The sequence below is a fragment of the Anabrus simplex genome, chromosome 5 (assembly GCF_040414725.1).
Source record: "Anabrus simplex isolate iqAnaSimp1 chromosome 5, ASM4041472v1, whole genome shotgun sequence".
Taxonomy (NCBI): Eukaryota; Metazoa; Arthropoda; class Insecta; order Orthoptera; family Tettigoniidae; genus Anabrus; species Anabrus simplex.
This window is the reverse complement of record NC_090269.1, coordinates 320,786,046-320,808,884: the sequence shown is the minus strand read 5'-3', so window position 1 is coordinate 320,808,884 and position 22,839 is coordinate 320,786,046. Positions and strand designations below refer to the sequence as shown.

At 37.6% G+C, this 22,839-nt stretch overlaps 1 protein-coding gene across 1 annotated transcript in view; it reads left to right on the top strand.

The window, feature by feature from the left end:
* The window catches only part of LOC136874516 (cell surface glycoprotein 1), a 307,568-nt gene extending 289,743 nt beyond the window's left edge, over window positions 1-17,825 (top strand). The window contains exon 7 of the mRNA XM_067148151.2: window positions 10,220-17,825. Coding sequence (XP_067004252.2) covers window positions 10,220-12,313 — 2,094 coding nt within the window. The 3' untranslated portion in view covers window positions 12,314-17,825. The remainder of the gene's footprint in view (window positions 1-10,219) is intronic.
* Window positions 17,826-22,839: the final 5,014 nt, after the last annotated feature.

Genomic DNA, 22,839 nt, shown 5'->3' with positions numbered 1-22,839 from the left:
TCCCCAAGCCCGAAGTATTAAAATACCCCACCCGGGTGGTGATCGAACCCGGGACCCTCTGAACAGAAGGGCGGTACGCTAATCATTCAGCCACGGAGTCGGACTATTATTTTTATCATTATAATGTATGGTAAAACCCTAACTTCATGCTAGGCGACATTTATAACCACGTCCTTTAAGATATAATTAGCCATAAAAGTATGAATTCGAGAATATATTAACCATACCTCATACGGTGAAATGAGACATAAATGGTCGGGAATGACCTTTCCTCTAACAGGTTTTAGATAAAATAGATATTTTCAGGGATATTTGGAAATTTGCAAAAAATAATATAATCGTGAACATTTCTGTTATTCTAAACAACTTTCTAAACAACTTTCGTTATGTAGACCTACAAGTTTTCTATACGGCAAATATTAACGGAAAAATCTGACATTTGCTGCCTTGGCCTCCATAAAATTACTAACCCATTTTGTTATTACTGTACTGTTGCCATTATAATGCACGAGACAACTCTACTCGTTGCCAGGTGCGTCTCATAACGTACCTATTTCAGATCTGAAAACAAGCAATAGTCCAATTTAATTTTAAAATATTTTCCGGATCTGTTTCTGCATCCATAAGCAGAAGAGCCTGGCGAAATTTTCTTCAAAACTCAGACCTCAGAAATAAGTAAATTCACACACATTTCGAAACTAACAAACTCCCCCGTGTTTAATAAAGACATATTTTCGGTAGTGTTAAAGTTAAAACAGGTAGCCTATACTTGGCTGTAATTGCATAAAGAGTGACCTTATCCTGTGCGGAATGCATGCGTTTAAGGGCCGGTATTATAATGAGGGTTTAAATTGAAGATTGAGTTAAACTGTAACTTGAGTTTAAACCGATGTTGAGTCTTATAATGGCCGGCCTAAGTTAAACTGAGGTGAAGAAGGAAATATACGATCTTGGTAGCAGTGACTTGCGAGAAAAGATTACTATCGATAATGTTTTGCAGTGACTTGCAAGAAAAGATGACTATCAATAATTTTTTTTTTTTTAACTTCTTGTTAGTAAAATGACAGATAAAAGCAATAAACGTTGTTCTAAATTTATTTGTAAGGAAAAAGAATTGCTTGTGCCATTAGTACAGAAATATTTATATAGACCGTGAAACAGTGGCCTTATGAATTCCTCCAAAAACTCCCATTTTAATAAACATACTACGGGAAGCATAAAACCGCAATGCTATTAGTAGCTGACTGAGGGGTTCTACAGCATGATTTCTGAAATAGAAGGAAGTTACTTTATTTTCTAAAATTTACACTTTTGACATTCAAACAGTTCAAAAAGTCATTTTTACATCTTACCTTTTTGTTTCATGTTTGATTCTAGCACCAATTTGCTGAAATAGGGTTATGACAGTCTGTTTTGAAAGCCTAAACCTATTTAAAAACTATTTTTCATTCCATATATGAAAGCGACGTCCCCTTGCTCGGAAAACTTGTAGTGCCCGTGGTCGTTCAATAATTTGAACCACTTCTTCGTCATCGCTTAGTATTTCTTCAAAAACCTCAAAATATCTTCAAGATCCATTCATTCTGCCATGTTGTAAGGTTATGTATTCTTAAACCTCAGTTTAAACGGTAGATGAGTGGCAGTAAAATTAATCTCTAGTTAAACTTAAGATTAAGTTTTATAATACACGACTAACAGATAAACCGAAATTTAAACTGAGCCTACAGTTTAAACCTCTATTATAATATCGGCCCTAAATCAGCTAACGGGATATTTGGCTAAAACATGGTGGAGCCAATCAAAATGAAGCACTCGTGGGCCACACTGTACATATGGAGTTGATATAACTTCTCCTATCCCACAGTCGCCATAATACCTATCTGTGTCGATGCGACGTAAAGCCAATTGTAAAATAATAATAATAACTTTCAAAACTTCCTCGTGCAATGGCCAGGATTCGAATCTCAACAGCGTTAATGAGGAGCGAGAGTAATCACTGGCAAATAGACGAGTTGGAGCCATGATTTCAATGGCGGTAATTGCCATTGAATTGCCTGTACGGCTGCCGAAGTATAATCTCGTCCGCATTGAAATCTGTCTTCATTCCACTGTCTAACGAGCATACTTAGAGGTGTCGATGAACACCAAGGAATATGTTTACGGTCCATTAGGTCACTTAGGTGGACATCATGTACTCTGAAAGACTGAGAGAGAGGAGATACTGCCTATTTCGTAGGAAATTTCAATTGTATGAATCATGACAAGAACAATATCATGTAATGTTCTGGATAATTAACTCCGTTGTTTAGGTATTCATCCAACCCACAACATCAAACAATTTCAAGGAAGGAAACAGAACATTGTATGCATTCCTTATACATTAAAAACGGAGTTTACCATGTTTGGAAAATATACTTACGTTTACAATCAGTTAAAACATTGCAAATTATTAAATAAAAATATCGTGGGATTGAAAATGTAGTAAGAATATGTAGAAAGAATATAATACAAGGCAACTGACACATTTTATAAGCCTTTCTGTGTATGTTTTACATATACCTCTGTGACTCTGGAACAATATTGCTGTGCTTAACTCAAACGGTTATACTTTTCCTTTCTGATTATAACATTACTCAATGCATTCCTTCATTTTCACCTTCATTTCTAATACAAAATGAATTCCAGAAAGACGAAGTTGATTGCACAACGACAAAAACAGTAGCCTATTAGCTCTATGAGAACAATAACATTATTGACCATAAAAACGAACACTGTAGATACCTAGAAAAGAAAATGTCGTTGTTTAGAGTGTGTTATTTAGGTCAGGTATACCAGTAGAGGAACAATTTACCTGCACTGTTTTAAATGCGAGAAACATAAAAGAACACTATAAATAAATTATAGCCTGGATTCTGAAGAGGGAGTTTCGTTGAACCCATAACAACATAGTTTTTTATCAAGTGCACAACGTTACAAATATTTTTTTTTTTGCTAGGGGCTTTACGTCGCACCGACACAGATAGGTCTCATGGCGACGATGGGATAGGAAAGGCCTAGGAGTTGGAAGGAAGCGGCCGTGGCCTTAAGTAAGGTACAGCTGACCGAGTTCGATAGCTGCAGTCATTTAAGTGCGGCCAATATCCAGTATTCGGGAGGGTTCGAATCCCAATGTCGGCAGCCCTGAATATAGTTTTCCGTAATTTCCCATTTTCACACCAGACAAATGCTGGTGCTGTTCCTTAATTAAGGCCACGGTCACTTCGTTTCCACTTAAAGCCCTTACTATCCCATGGTCTCCATAAGACCTATCTTTGTCGGTGCGACGTAAAACAACCCGTAATAAAATTCTGTACAGCAAAGGACGCTGTCTTATATCTAGGTGACCACCTGCTAGGATCGTATCACATTTTTGACTTCAGCGAAATGCTGATAATGATGTGAGATACGGCACGTGAAATGCCATGAAAAGACTAAAGGGATTAGATACAGTCTCACAGAGAATTTCTATAGTGTTTCTTAGAACCCTTTCTCACGTGAGATTTTCCACTCCTAAAGGCTTGTCATTTTATTGACCTGGTATGGCCACAGGACCTCCAGTTTTACGTAGAATCCGATTTATAGAAACATGAATTTTAATTTCAAAAATCCTACCCGCTCGGCCGGGATTCAAACCATGGCCCACATTATTGAGAAGCTAGTTACTAATCCACTTGGCTATCATACACTAACTCCAAGAGTGTTAGAATAGGAAGTACCAGGGAAACTATGGCAAACCTAAACCCACATAATTACAACTTCACATATGAATACAAACATCGCTAAAATACACGTCACTGGACCACACAAGCAAGTGATACGCACAACGCGCCTAGTCCTCGAAATAGGACAACAGTATATAGTTATTACGTTAGAAAAACCACTATGTGGTGATTAGAACTGGGATTTTAAGGCAAATGCTTATTTTGTTTCTTAAGAAACAACAAGGTTTTTTTACATATGACCTAGCTCGATAGCTGAAGTCGCTTAAGAGCGGCCAGTATCCAGTATTCGGGAGATAGTAGGTTCGAACCCCACTGTCGGCAGCTCTGAAAATGGTTTTCCGTGGTTTCCCATTTTCAAACCAGGCAAATACTGGGGCTGTACCTTAATTAAGGCCACGGCCGCTTCCTTCCCACTCCTAGCCCTTTCCCGTCCCATCGTCGCCATAAGACCTATCTGTGTCGGTGCGACGTAAAGCAACTAGCAAAAAAAAATGTTTTACATATGTTGACGTTTCATGATAAATCCCTTAGATTTACAGAGTAGTATAGTGCCCTGAAATACCTATTTGGTCCTTTAAAGCCTATTTTACTATTTTAGTGCCTACATTGCCTCTAAGGAAAGCAAAATTTTCAATTCAGCTAACAAAAATCATGTTTAAAATGACTGAAGTGTTTATAAACTTTAGTATCCAATAGATAGGGGATAAAATATGGACAAGTGCGCTAGCGTTCTGCAGAAGAATCCAGGTTATTCAGTGCTGAAAAGGGTACATCAGGTAATGGATAGGGGTAAAGTAGACTTACCTAGAGAAATTGAACTGAAAAATGTAGATAAATTTTCCTATGACCCTCTAACATCTGTGAGTGCTTTTCAAAATGATTTTGGAAAATTTGGAAAAAATTATTATTATTATGTACTTTGAATATTCCTCACAAAATATATAAACACATACTCCGTTCGCGTTTACACCGTTATGGGATGCATACAGTACTGTAACTGTGTTCAGTTATTTTAGTATTAAGATTTTAGTTCAGTACTGATTATGATTTTTCATATAACCCATAATTGTTTTTGATAAACATCTTGTTAATTCTGTATTAATTTTGTTGTTATTTCTGTTAAGAATAGGTATACCAAGTTTCTTAAAGAAAGATAACGTTACAGTTTAAGTGTATAGTATAATATTTTAAAGTCTATGTTCTGTCTATTTACACATTTAAAAAAAAAAAAAGCATATTTTAAGTGCCATTTTCTCCTTTAAAAGCATATTTACTTGTTTTAAAAGCCTATTTTAGGTGCCTGAAACAAAATTCTTTAGAGCCTAAAATCTCAGGTCTAGTAATAATATTTCACCTTAGAACTCTCACCGGAAAGGTTCTGTCATCTAAGGTTCAGAACTGCATGACCTGTATCAACGAATTTCCGTTCCAAGTGACATGTGCTGCGGGTCAGTATTTCTCCCCTCTACATTGTCCCATAACGGTACTTCGTGGCGCAACGACGATATTTGGGATTTTTTTTTTTGCTAGGGGCTTTACGTCGCACCGACACAGATAGGTCCTATGGCGACGATGGGATAGGAAAGGCCTAGGAATTGGAAGGAAGCGGCCGTGGCCTTAATTAAGGTACAGCCCCAGCATTTGCCTGGTGTGAAAATGGGAAACCACGGAAAACCATTTTCAGGGCTGGCGATAGTGGGATACGAACCTACTATCTCCCGGATGCAAGCTCACAGCCGCGCGCCTCTACACGCACGGCCAACTCGCCCGGTTATTTGGGATTTATCCTTTGAAGAATGCCCCTTCATCAGGCTGAAGACTTAAAATAATCTCTTCTCTCATACTTTGCCTTTCATTTATTATTTTATTTAAACCGCTTACCCTCCAGGGTTGGTTTTCCCCCCAAACTCAGCAAGGGATCCCTCCTCTGTCGCCTCATGCGCTGTGTCCTGGAGCGTGAGACATTTGGTCTCGGATACAACTGGGAAGGAGAACCAGTATTTCGCCCAGAGGACCTCACCTTCTATGCTGAAATGGGGCCCTGTGGTGGATGGGAAGATTGGAAGGGATAGGGAAGAAAGAGAGAAGGAAGGGGCCGTGGCATTAAGTTAGGTACCATCCCGGCATTTGCCTGAAGAAGAAGTGGGGAAACTACGGAAAATCATTTCGAGAATGGTTGGGGTGGGAATCGAACCCTCTCTACCCATTTGATCTCCCGACGCTAAGTAAACCCCGTTCCAGTCCTCGTACCAATTTTTAAAATTTCGTGGCAGAGTCGGGAATCGAACCTCGGCCTCCGGGGATGGCAGCTAATCACCCTAAACACTACACCACAGAGGCGGACTACTTCGTCTTTATCGGATTTATTAATTTAAATTGAAATTAACAAACGATGAACTTAGTTGATTTTATTGTGTGGTATGTTGACGGGCTTATGTTCCTTATGTTAAGCACCTTCAGTATTTCCATACATATCAGGCTTATGCTAACTGGGCGAGTTGGCCGTGCACGTAGAGGCGCGCGGCTGTGAGCTTGCATCCGGGAGATAGTAGGTTCGAATCCCACTATCGGCAGCCCTGAAAATGATTTTCCGTGGTTTCCCATTTTCACACCAGGCAAATGCTGGGGCTGTACCTTAATTAAGGCCACGGCCGCTTCCTTCCAACTCCTAGGCCTTTCCTATCCCATCGTCGCCATAAGACCTATCTGTGTCGGTGCGACGTAAAGCCCATAGCACAAAAAAAAAAAAAAAAAAAGCTTATGCTACAACATCCATCAGTGCTGGGAATGTACATAAAACTAAATGCAGGTATTTCTTCAAATAGCAAGTTATCTGAAATGCTAGAAGTCACTGACTGAAATAAAAATTATGGAAAAGAATCAATTTGAAAGTTCCAAACTATCGTGCTTAGTTTCACTTAGAGACAATAGCCATTGAATGTCGCTGTGCTCAAAGAAACACAAAATGAAGTAACATACCTTTCTTTACAAACTTGTACCATTCCAGCCCCATGCGAAAAAAGTCAGTACCATAAGAGTGGCGTTCTGTAAAATAATTGTAATTGCAGTTTTACTGCTTACTTATTGAAAAAGTATTTTTGTAATAATTTTGAGTTAAAAATATTTCTCAGGTGACTATAATTTAGTCCAATTATTTCTTTCTTGCACTTTTCCCTTCACTGTTCGTTAATATGATGACTGGACAATATTTTTACAATGTTACTTGCCTTTGATAGTCTTCGAAATAAAAATAAAAAATCGTGAATATCTCCATTATCATAGCTCGTACTGTAAAAATGTATCAGATATAAAAGACTGGACCGAGCGAGTTAGCTGTCAGCCTGCATTCGGAAGATACTGGCTTCGAACCCCACAGTCGGCAGCTCTGAAGATGGTTTTCCGTGCTTTCCCATTTTCACATCAGGTAAATGCTAGGGCTGTACCTTAATTAAGGCCATGGCCGCTTCCTTCCCACTCCTAGCCCTTTCCTATCGCATCGTCGCCACAAAACCTGTCTGTGTCGGTTCGACTTAGACTTACTTAAGAATGCTTCCGCTGTTTCAGCTAAACTGAGCACGCGAGTCAACAGAGCGCCATCTTATTACAGAGTAGATAGATAGCCTTTATTTTCTGTGGCGAAGTTAGGGCTCTTGGCTCTTTCTTACACTTAACCGCACACATATTATTATTTGTTAATACAATGACACTGATTAACTTAAAATACTAAGAACTACAAATAACACTAATTATTAAGACAAAAATATGAATATATACACGAAAAGAATTAAGAAAGAGAAAAGGAACTACCTACATAATACAGATTTGAAAAAATACTCATTTCAATATGCAACGACAAAAATACGAAAGTAAAAATACTAGTAAACTTAATAGAAATATTAAATGAAATTTAACTAATTGTATCCTTGCAATACTAGATCTAAGTTAAATACTGTAGTTACTACTAGCTATGTTTAGGCTACTTCTACTGTGTAAATGCAGTACCGGATGTTTTTAATTTAATTTAAATTATCATATTAACCCAATATTTTATTTTATTGTAGAATAATCTCATATCATTTTTACACACAATCACTCATTCCACACATACAGGTACCTTGCTCGAAGTATTTAACGAGGAACTGCTGGTAAGAGGTTTTAAATGTACTTTTTGATGCAGCATCCTTGATGTCTTTGGGAAAAGCATTCCACCATCCCGAAGCGGTGATAGTAAATTATCGGTGGTATGTGGTTGTTCGGTGGACAGGTATTTCTAGGAGGGACACTGAGCGAGTATCATGGAGATGTAAAGAACCAAGGTGACGAAAATTGCTGGAGAGATAAGCAGGGACGTCTTCCGATTTTTTTTTCTGTTTGCTTTACGTCGCACTGACACAGATAGGTCTTATGGCGACGCTTCCGAAAGTACCTGATACACAAGAGTATTTGAATGTACTGTAGTTTACGCCTGTCGTCTAGTCGTAACCAAGATAATTGTTTATAGTAGGGAGAAACTCGAGCGTCATGCCGTAAATCCATAGCATATCTAAGTCAAGCATTTTGGGTGCATTGTAGTTTCAAGCTTAATTCATTTGTTATATCCGTAAAAATTACATCACAGTAGTAAAAAATGGGAAATAATAATGACTGAACAAGTTTAATTTTTAGTGAACGAGGGAGTACATTTCTCAACCGTTTTAAGGGGAGCAAGCCACAAAAAACCTTTTTACAGATATTCTTAACTTGCGCTGACCAGCGTTTATAAAAGTAGGAAAGATCACGATATGAAGATAAAGTTGGAATTCAAGAGGACAAACTGGGGCAAATATTCAGTTATAGGAAGGGGAGTTAGGGATTGGAATAACTTACCAAGGGAGATGTTCAATAAATTTCCAATTTCTTTGAAATCATTTCGGAAAAGGCTAGGAAAGCAACAGATAGGGAATCTGCCACCTGGGCGACTGCCCTAAATGCAGATCAGTATTGATTGATTGATTGATTGATTGATTGATCGACCAGTTTAGAGTTTCCGTTATAATAACTCCAAGGTTATAAACTGATTCACAATAAGGTATAACAGTATTATTTAAAGTTATGGGAGGAATGCAATTTTGTTTTAAAATGTGAAGATTCTTTGAAGTACCGATGATAATGGCTTGCGTTTTATGGGGGTTTAATTTAAGGTTGTTTTTAATTTCATAGCCATTAATTTGCTCAAGGTCAGCATTTACATTACATATTGCTTGTTGTATATTATTAGTTCTAGTGTGGTAATAAATTTTCAGATCATCAGCATAAAGATGGTACTTGCAGTGCTTAATTGATCTGGTGATATAATTTATATATAAAGTGAATAGGAGAGGGCCCAGGACTGACCCTTGTGGGACACCAATATTTTTTGTTCGCCACGTTGATTTATTATTATTTGCAACCACACACTGCCGGAGGTTTGTGAGGTGCGTGTGACGTCACATATTTAACACAAACGTTGCCTTACTTTGAAGTGCTATTTCATTAAAACTGCGTGTCAGATTTTCCTTTTTATTTTATTTTTTAACAGGTAGTCTCCTCTTTTACCTGTCAATTGAGACATTAAACATAATCGTAAGTTAAATACTCTCGGCGATATACGCGTTCTACCCAAACACTAAAAGCGTCTTAAAACATTTCTATCCCTCTACCCATTGTCACGGAACGTAAGTCTACTATTAATTTCAATGGGACAAAGGACAATATTACACTCCAGATTAAAAATAATGGAATATACTTTCAGATAGCTCTCACTAGAAAACTACTGGGAACAGAAATGTTTTGCCTATTATTTATTTATTTATTTATTTATTTATTTATTTATTTATTTATTTATTTATTTATTTATTTATTTATTTATTTATTTATTTATTTATGCTTGTGGTTTAACGTCGCACCAACACATTGGAGGGGAAAGACCTAGGATTAAGAAGGAATCTGCCGTGGCGTTAAATAAGGTACAACCCCAGCTCTTGCCTAGTGGGATTCGAATCCACCATCTCCCGAATGTAAGCTCACAGCTACTCGATGCTAACCGCACAGCCAACTCGCCTGGTTTTTGCTTAGAGTGATCAATATCTTCTACTCCCAAATCATTGAATTTTCTGCTTTCTCCTCATATACTTTACATTATTAGGTCGTACTTTGCAGCCCTTTTAGAGCCTACTTGAATATTTAAAAGTGACTGGATTTGGCACCTATTTACCATTACTTACTTGTTTAAAATAATTGCACCCTTACTTGGAATACTACAAAATGATCTCATACTTTCTAAAGTTCATTGTACCATTTAATTCTACATTCTTCAAACGAAATTTGTTCTCGGTGTGCGAGGAAAGAATTCACCCTTGTATTACGTATGTTTACCAAACAAGATATGAGAGTTATTTGATGCAATTGTTTTCATGACGTTATACGGTACTGTGTTTCAGGCTCCACCAACTGGCAAAGGAGGCTCACGGCGAACGAGAAAACATCCTCACCGCCAGGACGATGGTGGTGACGATTCAGTTGCAGAGGATGGCGCTCCAGTGGATCCTAAATCCCTGTATGATAGACCACGTGTTCCCCCCAAGATTCGACGGCCAGTACCACTTAATGAGCGTGACAAATACGACTACGGCAAGAAACCTACTTTATCACCTCCCCCATCCACCTCACCCACAGCGACAACAACTGAAGAACCATCGACATCTCCTCGTGCGAAACAGACTGATGACTACTATGACGAGGAGGAGTATGTTCCTCCAGTGAGAGTTCGTTCCAAAAACCAGGATTACTACCCTCCTAGTGCTGGAGGAGCCGACAGGGACATCGTGAGGAGACCTCCAATGTCTGGCGCGGGACGTCCTATTCGCCGACGACCAGCAGGAGGCCGAAGACGACCTGTTGAACCAGTCGCGTATGACGATTACTATGACTATGACTTTGAAGATGAACCTCCCAGAAGACCTTCCCGACCTCACCGCAAGCGTCCCAGGCAGCCTGAAAGAACGTACACATCACAGCGAAGCTCTGGTCGATATGATGTAGAGGAGGAAGAGGAGCCAGTTCCAGCCCCAAGACCAGCCTATATCAGCTCATCTGCAGCAAGACCCGGTTTTAGGAAACGTCCCTCACAGCAGCCAGAACCTGTAGATGACTACAGATCACCACAAGCCTCTTCAAGTTACAAGCGACCAACAGTGAGCAGAAAGCAAGTACCCAGTCGATATGCTGACGAATCTGATGATGATTACTATGATGATGAGGTTGTAGAGGAGGAACCTGTGTATAGAAGATCTAGACCATCACCCAATGCAAGGGTATCTTATCAAGAAGATGAAGTAATTTCAGCCCCAAGATCACCAGTGAACAACAAGAGACCCTTTACATCCCCTGGTAAATTAAATTCAAGAACAAGTCAGACATCATCAAAGAACTTCCCTTCTTCAGGACCAGATGATGCTGAAGATCGTCCAGCAGTAAAAGTACCAACTTCACAGTCATCTTCTAGACGATCTGATCCTGAGCCAGCACCTTCACAATCATCGTCCAGACAGAGATCTGAGCCTGAAACATTGCCTTCACAATCACCAAGTAGACAAAGACCTGAACCAGATGTGGCACCTTTACAAACCTCCTTTAGACAGAGGTCTGAGTCTGATTCCTCTATTCCTCCACGACCTGCTTTCCGTCCAAAGAGCACTACTACCACTACTACTCCTGCTTCTCAGTCTGGAGAAATTAATGAAAGAGACCTTCCCCTGAAGTCTTCAAACTCACAAAAATCTAACAATAATGAGGAAGTTAGGCCAACTTCAAGGAATGAGTACCGTAATAAAGAACCTATCAGTGACCCCTCACCAAGGGTACCTCCTTCATCATATGGATCTTTCCGAACAAAACAGTCCCAATCAGAAAGAGATTCTACAACTCGTAATGGAAATTTCAAGTCTCGGCCTAGTGCCAGTGATCCTGAATATATAAGCAGCTCGTCTGCCACTATATCACCTTCTGTACCAGCAAAAAACAGCTATGATGAGATACCTCAACCACGACCTCGTCCAGTTAAAGTGGTTGTAAAACAAATTGAACGTAATCCCCCTCGTGTTCCTGACGACATTCCTGAACGTCAGAATTTGGCTGATATTAATGAGCATGATTATGATGACATACTTAATGATGCTCTTCACCCAACTCTTATTCCTGCGAGAAATATTGAAGAACCTCCAAGAATCTTTGTTCCAAAGGCCAAGTCAAATTATGTAACAAGAGCCGTGAACTACCAACTAAAGGATGAATCTACTACAGCATCAGGACGAGGATCTCAGGTTTATCTGCAAGGTTCAGCATCACAGGCCTATGTAACGAGAACAGCATTGCCTGTACATGAGAAATATGACAGCACAACAGAATCTTCCTACAGAGTACGTAGACCTGCCAGTCAGTATGATGAGGAAAGGTACCGAGAATTGGATGAAGTACCTCGGTACCAACAAAGATCCGTCTCGAATCGAAGAGACTACACTGGAAGTTACTATTAATATACCTACAAATTGAGCACCTGATCAGAGTGATTGTATATCAGTCTAGTGAAACTCTATATAAGACTATTTGTATAGACTAAAGATAAAGAATTCATCCTGTGATGTTACAGAGTAACAAGAAATCGAGAGCTAAGAATCTAAGGAAAGCTAGGAAGTTTCCAACTGAATACTGAACAATAATGGAATAAATAAGGTTTAACTTAAAATTATATTTTGAGTTTGAGCAGCATATTATTAACTTGTGAGTGGAAATATTTATAATTATTTTCTCTTGAGATATTATTCTCAATTTTCACTCATCATCTTTTATTTGGCAGTGACAAAAATGTTACAACTATTAATATCTTATAAACTTCTCATTTATAAATAGTCCTTCTTTTTCTTTTTCTTTCTGAACAATGCTTTGCCTGCTCAGTCACCATACATTAGTACCTGAGTTGTCACTTTATCAACATTAAATTATAATTTTTCAACATTGTATTCCTTACTTCATCACAGCAACTTACTATGCACTCAGTGATGCAAACAAGGAAGCAACAGCCCTATTACACACTATTCTCATAATGTATGTTGAACAGTAAATACATTTTATATTTGCTATGTCTCAAAATTAAAACAATACTTGCCTAAATGGTGTTCCCTTTTCTAAACTATTCTTTGTGTACAGCTAAATCTTAAAACCATTTGTAACTTGCTGATTTCCTTGACTCACATTTCATATTGTGGAAGGTTCATGTATAAGCAGAAGCAAGTAACAAACTTGTAATTTTGTTTCTACTCTTGTTATACAAAGAAATAAAGGTCTGTCTATCCTCTATCTTTTTATACAGATAACTATGGAAAAATTATTTTAATGCTCATTGCCAGTTATTGGGCTCAAACTTAAAATGAATTCTTAGTTAGATACTCAGTACTCCATTGTATGAACTCTAAGTGATGTCCCTTATACCGTCAAGTAAATTTTGTGTTTTTCTGTATGTGAAGATAACTTTAATGCACATAATACTATTATTTTTAGCATTCATGTCTCTTGAATGGAGAATTAGGAGTCATGGGAGATGATGTAATAGAGACAATGATTGTTAAGATAGGCCTTAAGACCAACAGTGTAAATTTTTATTGGAGTTTGGTCGAGATGGTTTAACCATAGGCTACATTGTAGAATCAGGGCTTATTATATCATGCCCTAAATGGACAACTGGTTGGGAAAAGTCTATTAGGTGGACTTAGATTTTGTTGGAAGTCCCAGTAGGTTGGCATCGTCAGGATGTAGACAGATCCAAAGAATGAGCACCAGACAGAAGATCACAGCAAAGAATTGTGGGCAAGAGGAAAAAAATCATGTTCTAAATGCCATTGTTGTAATTGAAACTAGGTCAAGGTAAATGAAATAACTTCTTGATCATGAATAGTAAGCAATTAACAAAATGTTTTCAGTTTCTTGAGATGAATAATTACCCTCTGCACCATTTCAATGAACAATATCCATTGTTGGAAGATATATATATATATAATAATGTTTCATAATATTATGAATAGATGAAGGAGGGTAAATGAAGTGGAAGTTACATAGTATAGTATGGTTGAGAGTATATTGAATGTCATTATGAGAACTACCTCCTTTAACAGGTTTTGCCCACTTAGTGGTAAAAAATGGCTTTATGGATGCAAGGATCAAACAACGATCTAACACAAGATGGACAATACATCAGTTCTAGGTTGCTTAAGCATATTTAATACTGATTTCTTAAAGCTTATTTAGATCTTTTATTTATAATGTGTCTATGACATTCAAAACATTGATAGTCTTCTTTACATGGGGAAAATCAGAAAACTTGAAATAATACAATTAAAGCTGTATAAATGAAAACATATTGACAGTATGTTTTTATAAATATAAAATTTCTTGAGGTCTCAGAAAAATTGAGGTCTTCTAGTGGCTAAAGGTAGAATTATTGTCTAATATGACAGATCCAGTTGGCACAAAATTCAATTCATGACTGAATGAAGTACTGAAGTGTAGTCTTGGTAGAGTCTACAAAGATATTGATGTGGTCCATGAGGCCAATACATGTGATAGATGAAGGAGGGTAAAGGAAGTGGATGTTTTATAGTACTTTTCTGGCTCAGATACCTACTTTGAATGGAGTAAAAGGGATGGAAAGACTGTTGTGGTCAACATTTCTTACACAACAAGTATGGCTGTATTTCTCTGTATGGGCAGCCTAAAGATAGTTATTGGAGACTGGTCCCTATTCCTTCTCTCATATCTTCACCATCCTTTTATTTATAATCTTATAATCTTAATTTCCTATTTCTTTGACAGACATACTGATTAATCAGGAGGACAGGATTGACTCGATCCTTTGCTCTAAAGACATTCATTATTTATGTCCTAATTCATACTTTTCAAAGTTATCCTGTTACAATCCTACATGCAGGGTATATTTTTGTGTTTCTTGAAATAAGTACATCAGAAAAACGAATTCCCTTTGTCTAGTAATACAACTAAGCCTTAAATGAAGTGTATTATAATACACATTGACAATATCATAAATCAAAAGAATATTTGTTAGAAATAAAACACCACATTTGTATATTAATGACTAGATATAACTTTTATGTTCTATAAAAATTGTCATGTAAACAATTGAGTATATGTACAGTCACTTCATTTTGTTCATATAACAAGTTAACTTGCTAGAGTGCTTTCTGCTCTGATGATGGCTAACATCACTCCATGATTCCAACAAGGATTTGAGTTTCTTACTTTGTGAACAAAAATATGTACAATCTACTAGTGTGGTCTGTACATTGACGATGTTAGTATTTGGAAATAAAGTGTGTGCTGGTATGTTATCATATTGTTCCAGTGTGTTGAGTATATATCCATTCACATTACATTTGATAGTTTTCATACTTGTGTTCATATATCTACTAAGTATTTCAAAAAGACAGATTTATGTGTTTTGTTTGAAGGGGAGGTACAAAAATTGCATTCTTAATTTATTTCTCCTTTATGCAATATATAGGTACTACTTTCCTTTCTGACCTGTTGAAAATATAAATGATCTCCACTATTTCAAAAGATACACTTGTAAATGTACATGCATGTCACTTGCTATGTTGTAGTCTGTGCTTGTTTTCCATAATTTTTATTTCTACATATTGATTAGTGTTGGTTTATGGCCCTCCTGCTCCCCGGATTTAACAGTCTGTGATTTATATTTGTGGGGTACCCTGAAGGACAAAGTGCACCAGACAAATCCACTCACATTAGAGGAAATGCCCTTCCAGAGTTAAACAGCCATTGTAACGGGTAAATACCGTATTTACACAAATAATTCCCACCACCGCAAATAATCCCCGCACCCTAACTTTAGGAAGGCTGATTTTGAAAAACAAAAATGCCAACATTGACTCAAATAAAACCCGCACCCCAATTTCATGCCTCAATTTTTTTTTTTTAATATGCAGGTGTTATTCGCGTAAATACAGTACATTTCAATTGACACAATTTAGCTCAGCCACTGTAATGTTTCTTATTGCAGTTCATATGTTTTCCAGCATTTACTATGAGGCATTTAGTTAAGTTTTTATACTGTATATGCACATTTACAGATTTACCTAGAGAAGACAGAATTCAGACCGGCTGTAGCCAGGTGGGTCATGGATATTGGGGAAGCCACCCGGTCAGCCGGCCTTAGCTCAGCCGTGTGAAAGTGGTCAGGTTTCATGTGAAAAACCCTGCATATTATGCACATAAAATTGTGCTTAAGTACAATTTATTGTTGCTGAAGAATAAAAATTTGCCTTTTACTGAACTGTAAGCTAGCAAAAGATGTACCTCTCCCTCTTGTGTTATTGAACACAAGAAGAGTTCATAGCAGCATATATTAAAATATTGGCCAAACTGTCTTGTATGAAGATTGGAGAGTCAAGTTTTCCAAAGAGTTTTAACAATAAATGTTAAATTTTTGTGTTGAAATATTTTATCATTATATTTCAGACAACATTGCAAGTAGAATGTAATTGTGTGCTTTATTCCTTTCAAGATACTTTTGTTCATGATATTGTGTGCTTTTTGTATGTTGTGATATTTCAGTATGTTATTGTATGTAGTGTTTTAGCATCAAGACAATTGACCTTTTTGACAAAACTCTATTGATTTATTGAAAAGTACATAAAATATAGTTTGCATGAGCAGGATTATTATCCAGTAAATATTTACTTCAATCTAGGTTTTGTATTTTCTGTTATAACTAGGGATGCAAGTTCAAACACTAGACTTACATAGGTAACTATATTGTGTGTTGTCCTAATCATGTTGTTTACATCCACTCCTGCCTTTTCTGGCAAGATCTAATGTTTACAGAGCTCTACATCATCTGGTATGGGCTAGATAAAATGTGTTACTTTCATTGACCTGTCTTGGTCTCATCCATGGCTCTGACAATATGAAAGTGACTGAGGTATGAGCAATGCTAGTAATGCCATTCCTTACACAGTCATTTCCTATTATGAATGGTAAGAAAATGTTGCACATAGGGTCGGCTGGTGTGTGCATTTCAGTGGACTTGGCAGACTGATATGTAATAGCTCCTTCCGGTTCGGTGAGAAAAGCAGCGGGACACAACCTCACTACGCATTTCCCTAGTATGCCTCTTCAGTAATGCCTAGGCCACCTATGACAGCTGATAGCAGAGTTGATGAAGATCAAACCAGCTTTCAGGCTGAGTACTCAATAAACATACATACATGTACAAAACTTCGAATGGACAGAGCTCGCTTTACGTGACATTCTCCAGTTTGCATACAAACGTGAAGATACATCAATAAAGTAAACAACTGATGTCACCCTTCAGCCAGTGTTTCCTGAACCTCTAGCTACCTCTTGGTAATGTTTTGGTGTCCAGACTTCATTCCCTACTTATGATAATGTTGGAATTCTAAACAAGTCTACATCAGTGTATAGCTCAACTTTGCCAACCTCAAACAAATTTCAATTCTTCCCCAATTACGAAGAATGTGGCCTATTTCCTATCACAATTTCAATGTACAAATGTTTGTGTGTACGTTAATTGCTCTTTGAGAGAGACAATATTCCTAACTTAAAGATGAACAACAAATTTATAACTAGAGAAGCCTGTTTGTTTCTTAGTGTGTTATACAGATGTGATGTCATTAAAAAGCTGATGTTTAACTGAAAGATAACTATTTCAATTTTGGGAATATGCCAATAATAGGATTACTGTAATGTGATTTTTTTACCAACATTTTAAATAAAGTATATAAATTAGAATATGGAACATCAGCATAGTGGATGACATCACTCTGGCATTGATGTTAATACTAGACTGTTGTATAGTACATATATTTATGAATATGCTCATGTATTCGTATGTGTGTATTTGTATAAAATTTGACAGAAGATTTTTTAAAAACACACCACTTGAGTGGTGAGAATGTAATTTGTTTAAAATACTGTAATAAATAATATTCTTGTTAAGTTGTATTACATTTCATAAAATCCTAATTTCATAAATAATGAGAATTCACTTTCAGAATATGAGTATTCAAGAATAAAAGGTTTTTTATTCAATAGAAACACAACAATTCCTAACATACACTATTGAACTGGAAAAGATGAGAAATTGCATTTCTAGTGCATAATAAACATAGATGAGCATGGTAAAGTAACTTTAACCCTGCGTAAGTATGATGAAATATTAAACATGATTCATGTGTGAATATTGTTAAGAATAGATGAGATGTCATACAAAATGTATTTATTCAAACTCACAGTAAAAAAACAGACTTCCAAGTACAATCAAACCAATAAAGATGACATATACAACAAAGGAAACAATCAGAAAAGGCAATCTGAAATAAAATAAAATCATTTAATAGCAAGAACGACAAAACAATACTGTGATACAAATATATCAAACATTATGTTGTGTCAGTTTTGGAAATGTGGCACATAATAATTCTCATATAAGCCTATGGCTTATGAAGTAAGGTCTCCTGTAAACATTGCAGATTCACTCACAGTCTTTGCATAACACTTTTATGTGCTCTAAGCTCATAAACTTCTTGCACTTTCTACAATGGTATTTTGTTCTTCTGTTTTGCTTCCAAGTACATTTTTGACATTGTCCAAAGATACGTACAGGCTGATCATCTTGTACCTTTTCAAGCTTGCAGATGACAGCAATCCTCTCATGCAGATCTTTTGGGATGTTAGTCATCACCATGTGACAGCGAAGGTGGCTTTGTAAAAGGTTCATTCCTAACACTGTGAGAAATTTTCACCGTACTACATTCTGGGTTGGTGCATTCTGTCTTATGATAACTTGACCGTTTATCCCAGCAATGTTTATCAGAGAAAAAATACCACCATAGGCCAACGTCTTGTATTTCTGGCCACATCATAATTTGCAGAGAGCTGGACTATGATATTGAAACTGCCTTTAGTTTTATTGTAATCCAGAATCATATCTGATTTCCCTGTTTCTTCGTCAACAAAGTCATAATTGTGCATTGATGAAATTACTAACACATTCTTTTGTTTGTTAGAAATATGACAGAAGAGTGCAATCTTCACGAAAACCAAAGATGTAGGATGGGGTAGACCTGGACTGTCCTTGAGTGAATTGAGGAGGAAGCCAGCGCTTATTTTTCCTAACGGTAACTAGCAGCATGAGTTTGTACTGACTGGTCAATATTTCACAGTGCTCAACTCTGATGAACCAGTTGTCCACTGTAACGTTCCTTCTCATGGCAGAAATAGGTTGTACTATTTTCTCCACTACATCTTTCAGACTGTTACTTACAGCATACTGTGATCCTTCTGGCTGTTTTCCACTGAACTCTTCCATTTTTTGAAGTATAAAATAGCTTTGCATCACATAAGGTATATTTGTTAATTTTTGAAGCTATGTACTGCCAGAAGGCAGACTTTCCCCTAAAACCTAATAGCATTTCATCAATTGTAATGAACTGACTCAAACTGAAATATTGTTCATACCTGTGAACAAATAATTCGAACAGATCACAAATTGGAGCCAGTCTATCTGAAAGTAGCCTCTGCTGCCTTGTCTCAATATCTTCAAAATGTATATGGCTGAGGAGGAAAGAGAAGCGTTGCTGAGACATAACTAGCTGAAAGATTTTTGGGGAGTTTCCATCTGTGGAGGACAGTTCTCCTAAATTTAACCTATTGGACTTCTTTACTCCATTAAAAATGAGAAGGCCCAAGAGAGCTTCTATTTCATTACATTCGACCTCACAAACATGATATTCTTGATTATATTTTCCTTTAACATGAGTGGTAATATGTTGGTTTGTAAATTTTAGAATAATTTCAATTATTTCTTGATCAAACAAATGTCTCCAAACCTTGAGAGGATCAGTCTTTCCTCTAACGTGTTCAAATATTTTTGGGAGGGGGATGAATTTTCCACTTCGTCCCACCCTTACTGTAATAAAAGTAAGAGTCTTCTCCATGATAATAGTGCCGTTGCAAGGATTCTGCATCCTCATCAGGATCCAATTCTTGTTCACTTTCCAAATTCTCTTCTCGAACTTCTAGCATCATCTTGTTCCAGTCAAGAAGCAGTGGAAACAGTTTCAAGTAGCCTTTGCAGTCTTTCTATTCTCTTTCATAGTCCATTTTATCTAAAACATAGTAAAATATAGACTTGAATAAATGGTTCAATAATTCTCAAATATGAAAGTAAAAAGCATCACAAAAAATAAGCCATAACAAAAATATACTAACTACCTCATCACTACACTAATCGTCACACAAAAAGTGTTGCTGGTCTCAGGAACCATGTTGTAGTGAGTTGTCACAATGGTTAATTTTCCACGACTGGCAATATGAGTTGCACGTCCGGGATCACAACAGAAGAAGTTACAACAAAGTGTGGCTTCTTAGCTTCAACAGTCGGAAATTTAAATAGCATTGTTGTGAGGCCCAGAACAAGAGATCATGCCACACTTATGCAGGGTTGAGTTTTGTAAGTATGAAGCAACATACACTGAAGAAAATGGAAATTGCAACACCCAGAAGGAGTAGTGCTATATTGCTGCAATTGAACATGCAGGATGAGTGTTCTGTTGTGTTTAGATGATTACACTTTCAGGTCCCTCTGACTGCAAGTTTGGACAACAATCAATACAGGATATGCACACCATGAGCTGCAATACATTGATGAATTTGTTGAGGCATGGAGTCAATAAGGCCCTGGATTGTTTCCTGAGGAATTGTGGCCCATGCTTGCTGCACTGCATGGGTCAATTGTTCCAGAGTTGTTGGTGGCTGAGGACGGTTGGCCAGTTGTCGACCCATCATGTTCCACACATGCTCAATAGGATTGAGGTCCAGGGATCTGGCGGGCCATTCTAAGGTTGTGATGTCATGGAGAGGTTCTCTGGTGATGCATGCAGTGTGAACCCGGGCATTGTCCTGCTGAAACATCCCATTAGCAATGTTCACCATCATAGGGACAACCAATGGATTGAGTACCCTATCAACGTACTGTCGAGCAGTCATAGTGCCCTCAACAAGCACTAATTGTGATTTCACATTAAAGCTAATAGCTCCCCAGACCATAATGCTTGGTGTTGGCCCTGTGTGCCTCTCGACAATAAGATCTGGGCGGTCCCTCTTCCTGGTACGTTGGCGCACACAATTCTGGCGATCACTGCGGGCAAGACAGAAGCACGATTCATCACTAAAGACGACCCTATGCCATTCGTCGATCCACGTCGATCTTTCTCGACACCAGGCCAGCCTTACACGTTGCTGTTGTGGGGTCAATGGAACACCTTCTGCAGGGACACTGGCTCGTAAGCCAGCTGCACACAGGCGATTACCAACTGTTTGTTGTGTAACGTGGGGTGCCACAGCTGCTCGAATTTGCGCTGCTGTTGTATGGGGTTCCATCCAGGCCATCTGAATGATGCGGCGATCCTCTCTCACAGTTGTCTGTCGCGCTGGGCCTGTGCCAGGTCTACGAGTGTGGGTACCTTCATTTGACCACTGCTGCCATACACATTGTACCGTAGATGCCTGTCGGCCAACACGTGCAGCGACAGTCCTTAGCGATAATCCAGCCTCACACAGCCCAATTATCCAAGCCCTCTCAAATGGCAACAGTTGTTGATAGCGTGCTCTTCTCTGTCGTCGAGGCATGTTTGACGGGGAACACTTCACTGCACAGACTGCAAGTCAACTACGCTACACCAGAGTCTGTATACTGGAGTTGATTCCTTTGTGACCAATCATGTGGGGAGACCTGTAGCAACAATCCAATGGGTCTAAAACTTTGATCATTTACATACCTACTTGGCATCGTTCCATATCTTGAAAATCAACACAAACGACCAATGCCTTCATGGTGTTGCAATTTCCATTTCCTTAAGTGTATGCTTAAGAGAAGTTATGCTTTATGGTGCTTTCCTGTGAAGTAACAAGTTTACAGTTTCAATAGTACACATAGGACCAGTCGATATTTAAGTGACTATAACTGTTATTTGATACACAATGTTATGACAGCCATATCATTTATATAATAATTCCATTCCGTTATGAGAAGCAAACAGAAAACGTATCTCACTTCTGTAGTTAATCTCACAATAATTCACATACAGTAGAACAACATCTATCGGGCTCAAATGGGATTGGTTTCAATCCAGATGTCCAAATATCTGGATAATCATCAAAATTCACCAATGAATACTGCACATTTCACGTAATTTTTTAAGACTATTAACAGTATAAAGCAAAAGACGTATCTAAATACAACAACACATATTGTAGGTACAGTATAAATTCAACATCATTTTTAGTGTTGTACTTCATTTCAATTATGGTAATAAAGCCAAGGAGAAGGGAAGATCTTGCTCCTGTCAATGGAACATCAGTATTGACAAAATCCTCTTGAGATATAAGGGTTTTCCCAAAAACAGAATATTTTGTTTCGAAGTAACTTCTGGTTTATGTACCCACACCTATATTTTGTAGAAAAAGTGGCACTCTTACAAGAACTTTTTTTAAATCAAGGAGATTTGATTGATAAAACAATTCTATAATGGTTCATTTTAATTATAATTTTAAAAATTTAACAATATTCAAAGTTTGCAGAATAGTCATCTTGGAATTAAAAAATTTCCATTTCGTCAGTGATATCCTCTTAAATAAAAAAAATCATCTTAGAGGTGAAAACGATTAATTTTAAGAGTGAGTTCAATATACAAATATCATCTAAATAATCAGTCCAGATATCCAGAAAAAGGGATCTTGGATTCCATGGCCTCCCTATTGATTTCTTCCACCGGGCAAGTTGGCCGTGCGGTTAGGGGCACGCAGCTGTGAGCTCGCATCCAGGAGATAGTGGGTTTGAATCCCACTGTCGGCTACCCTGAAGATGGTTTTCCATGGTTTCCCATTTTCAAACCAGGCAAATGCTGGGGCTGTACCTTAATTAAGGTCATGGCCGCTTTCTTTCCATTCC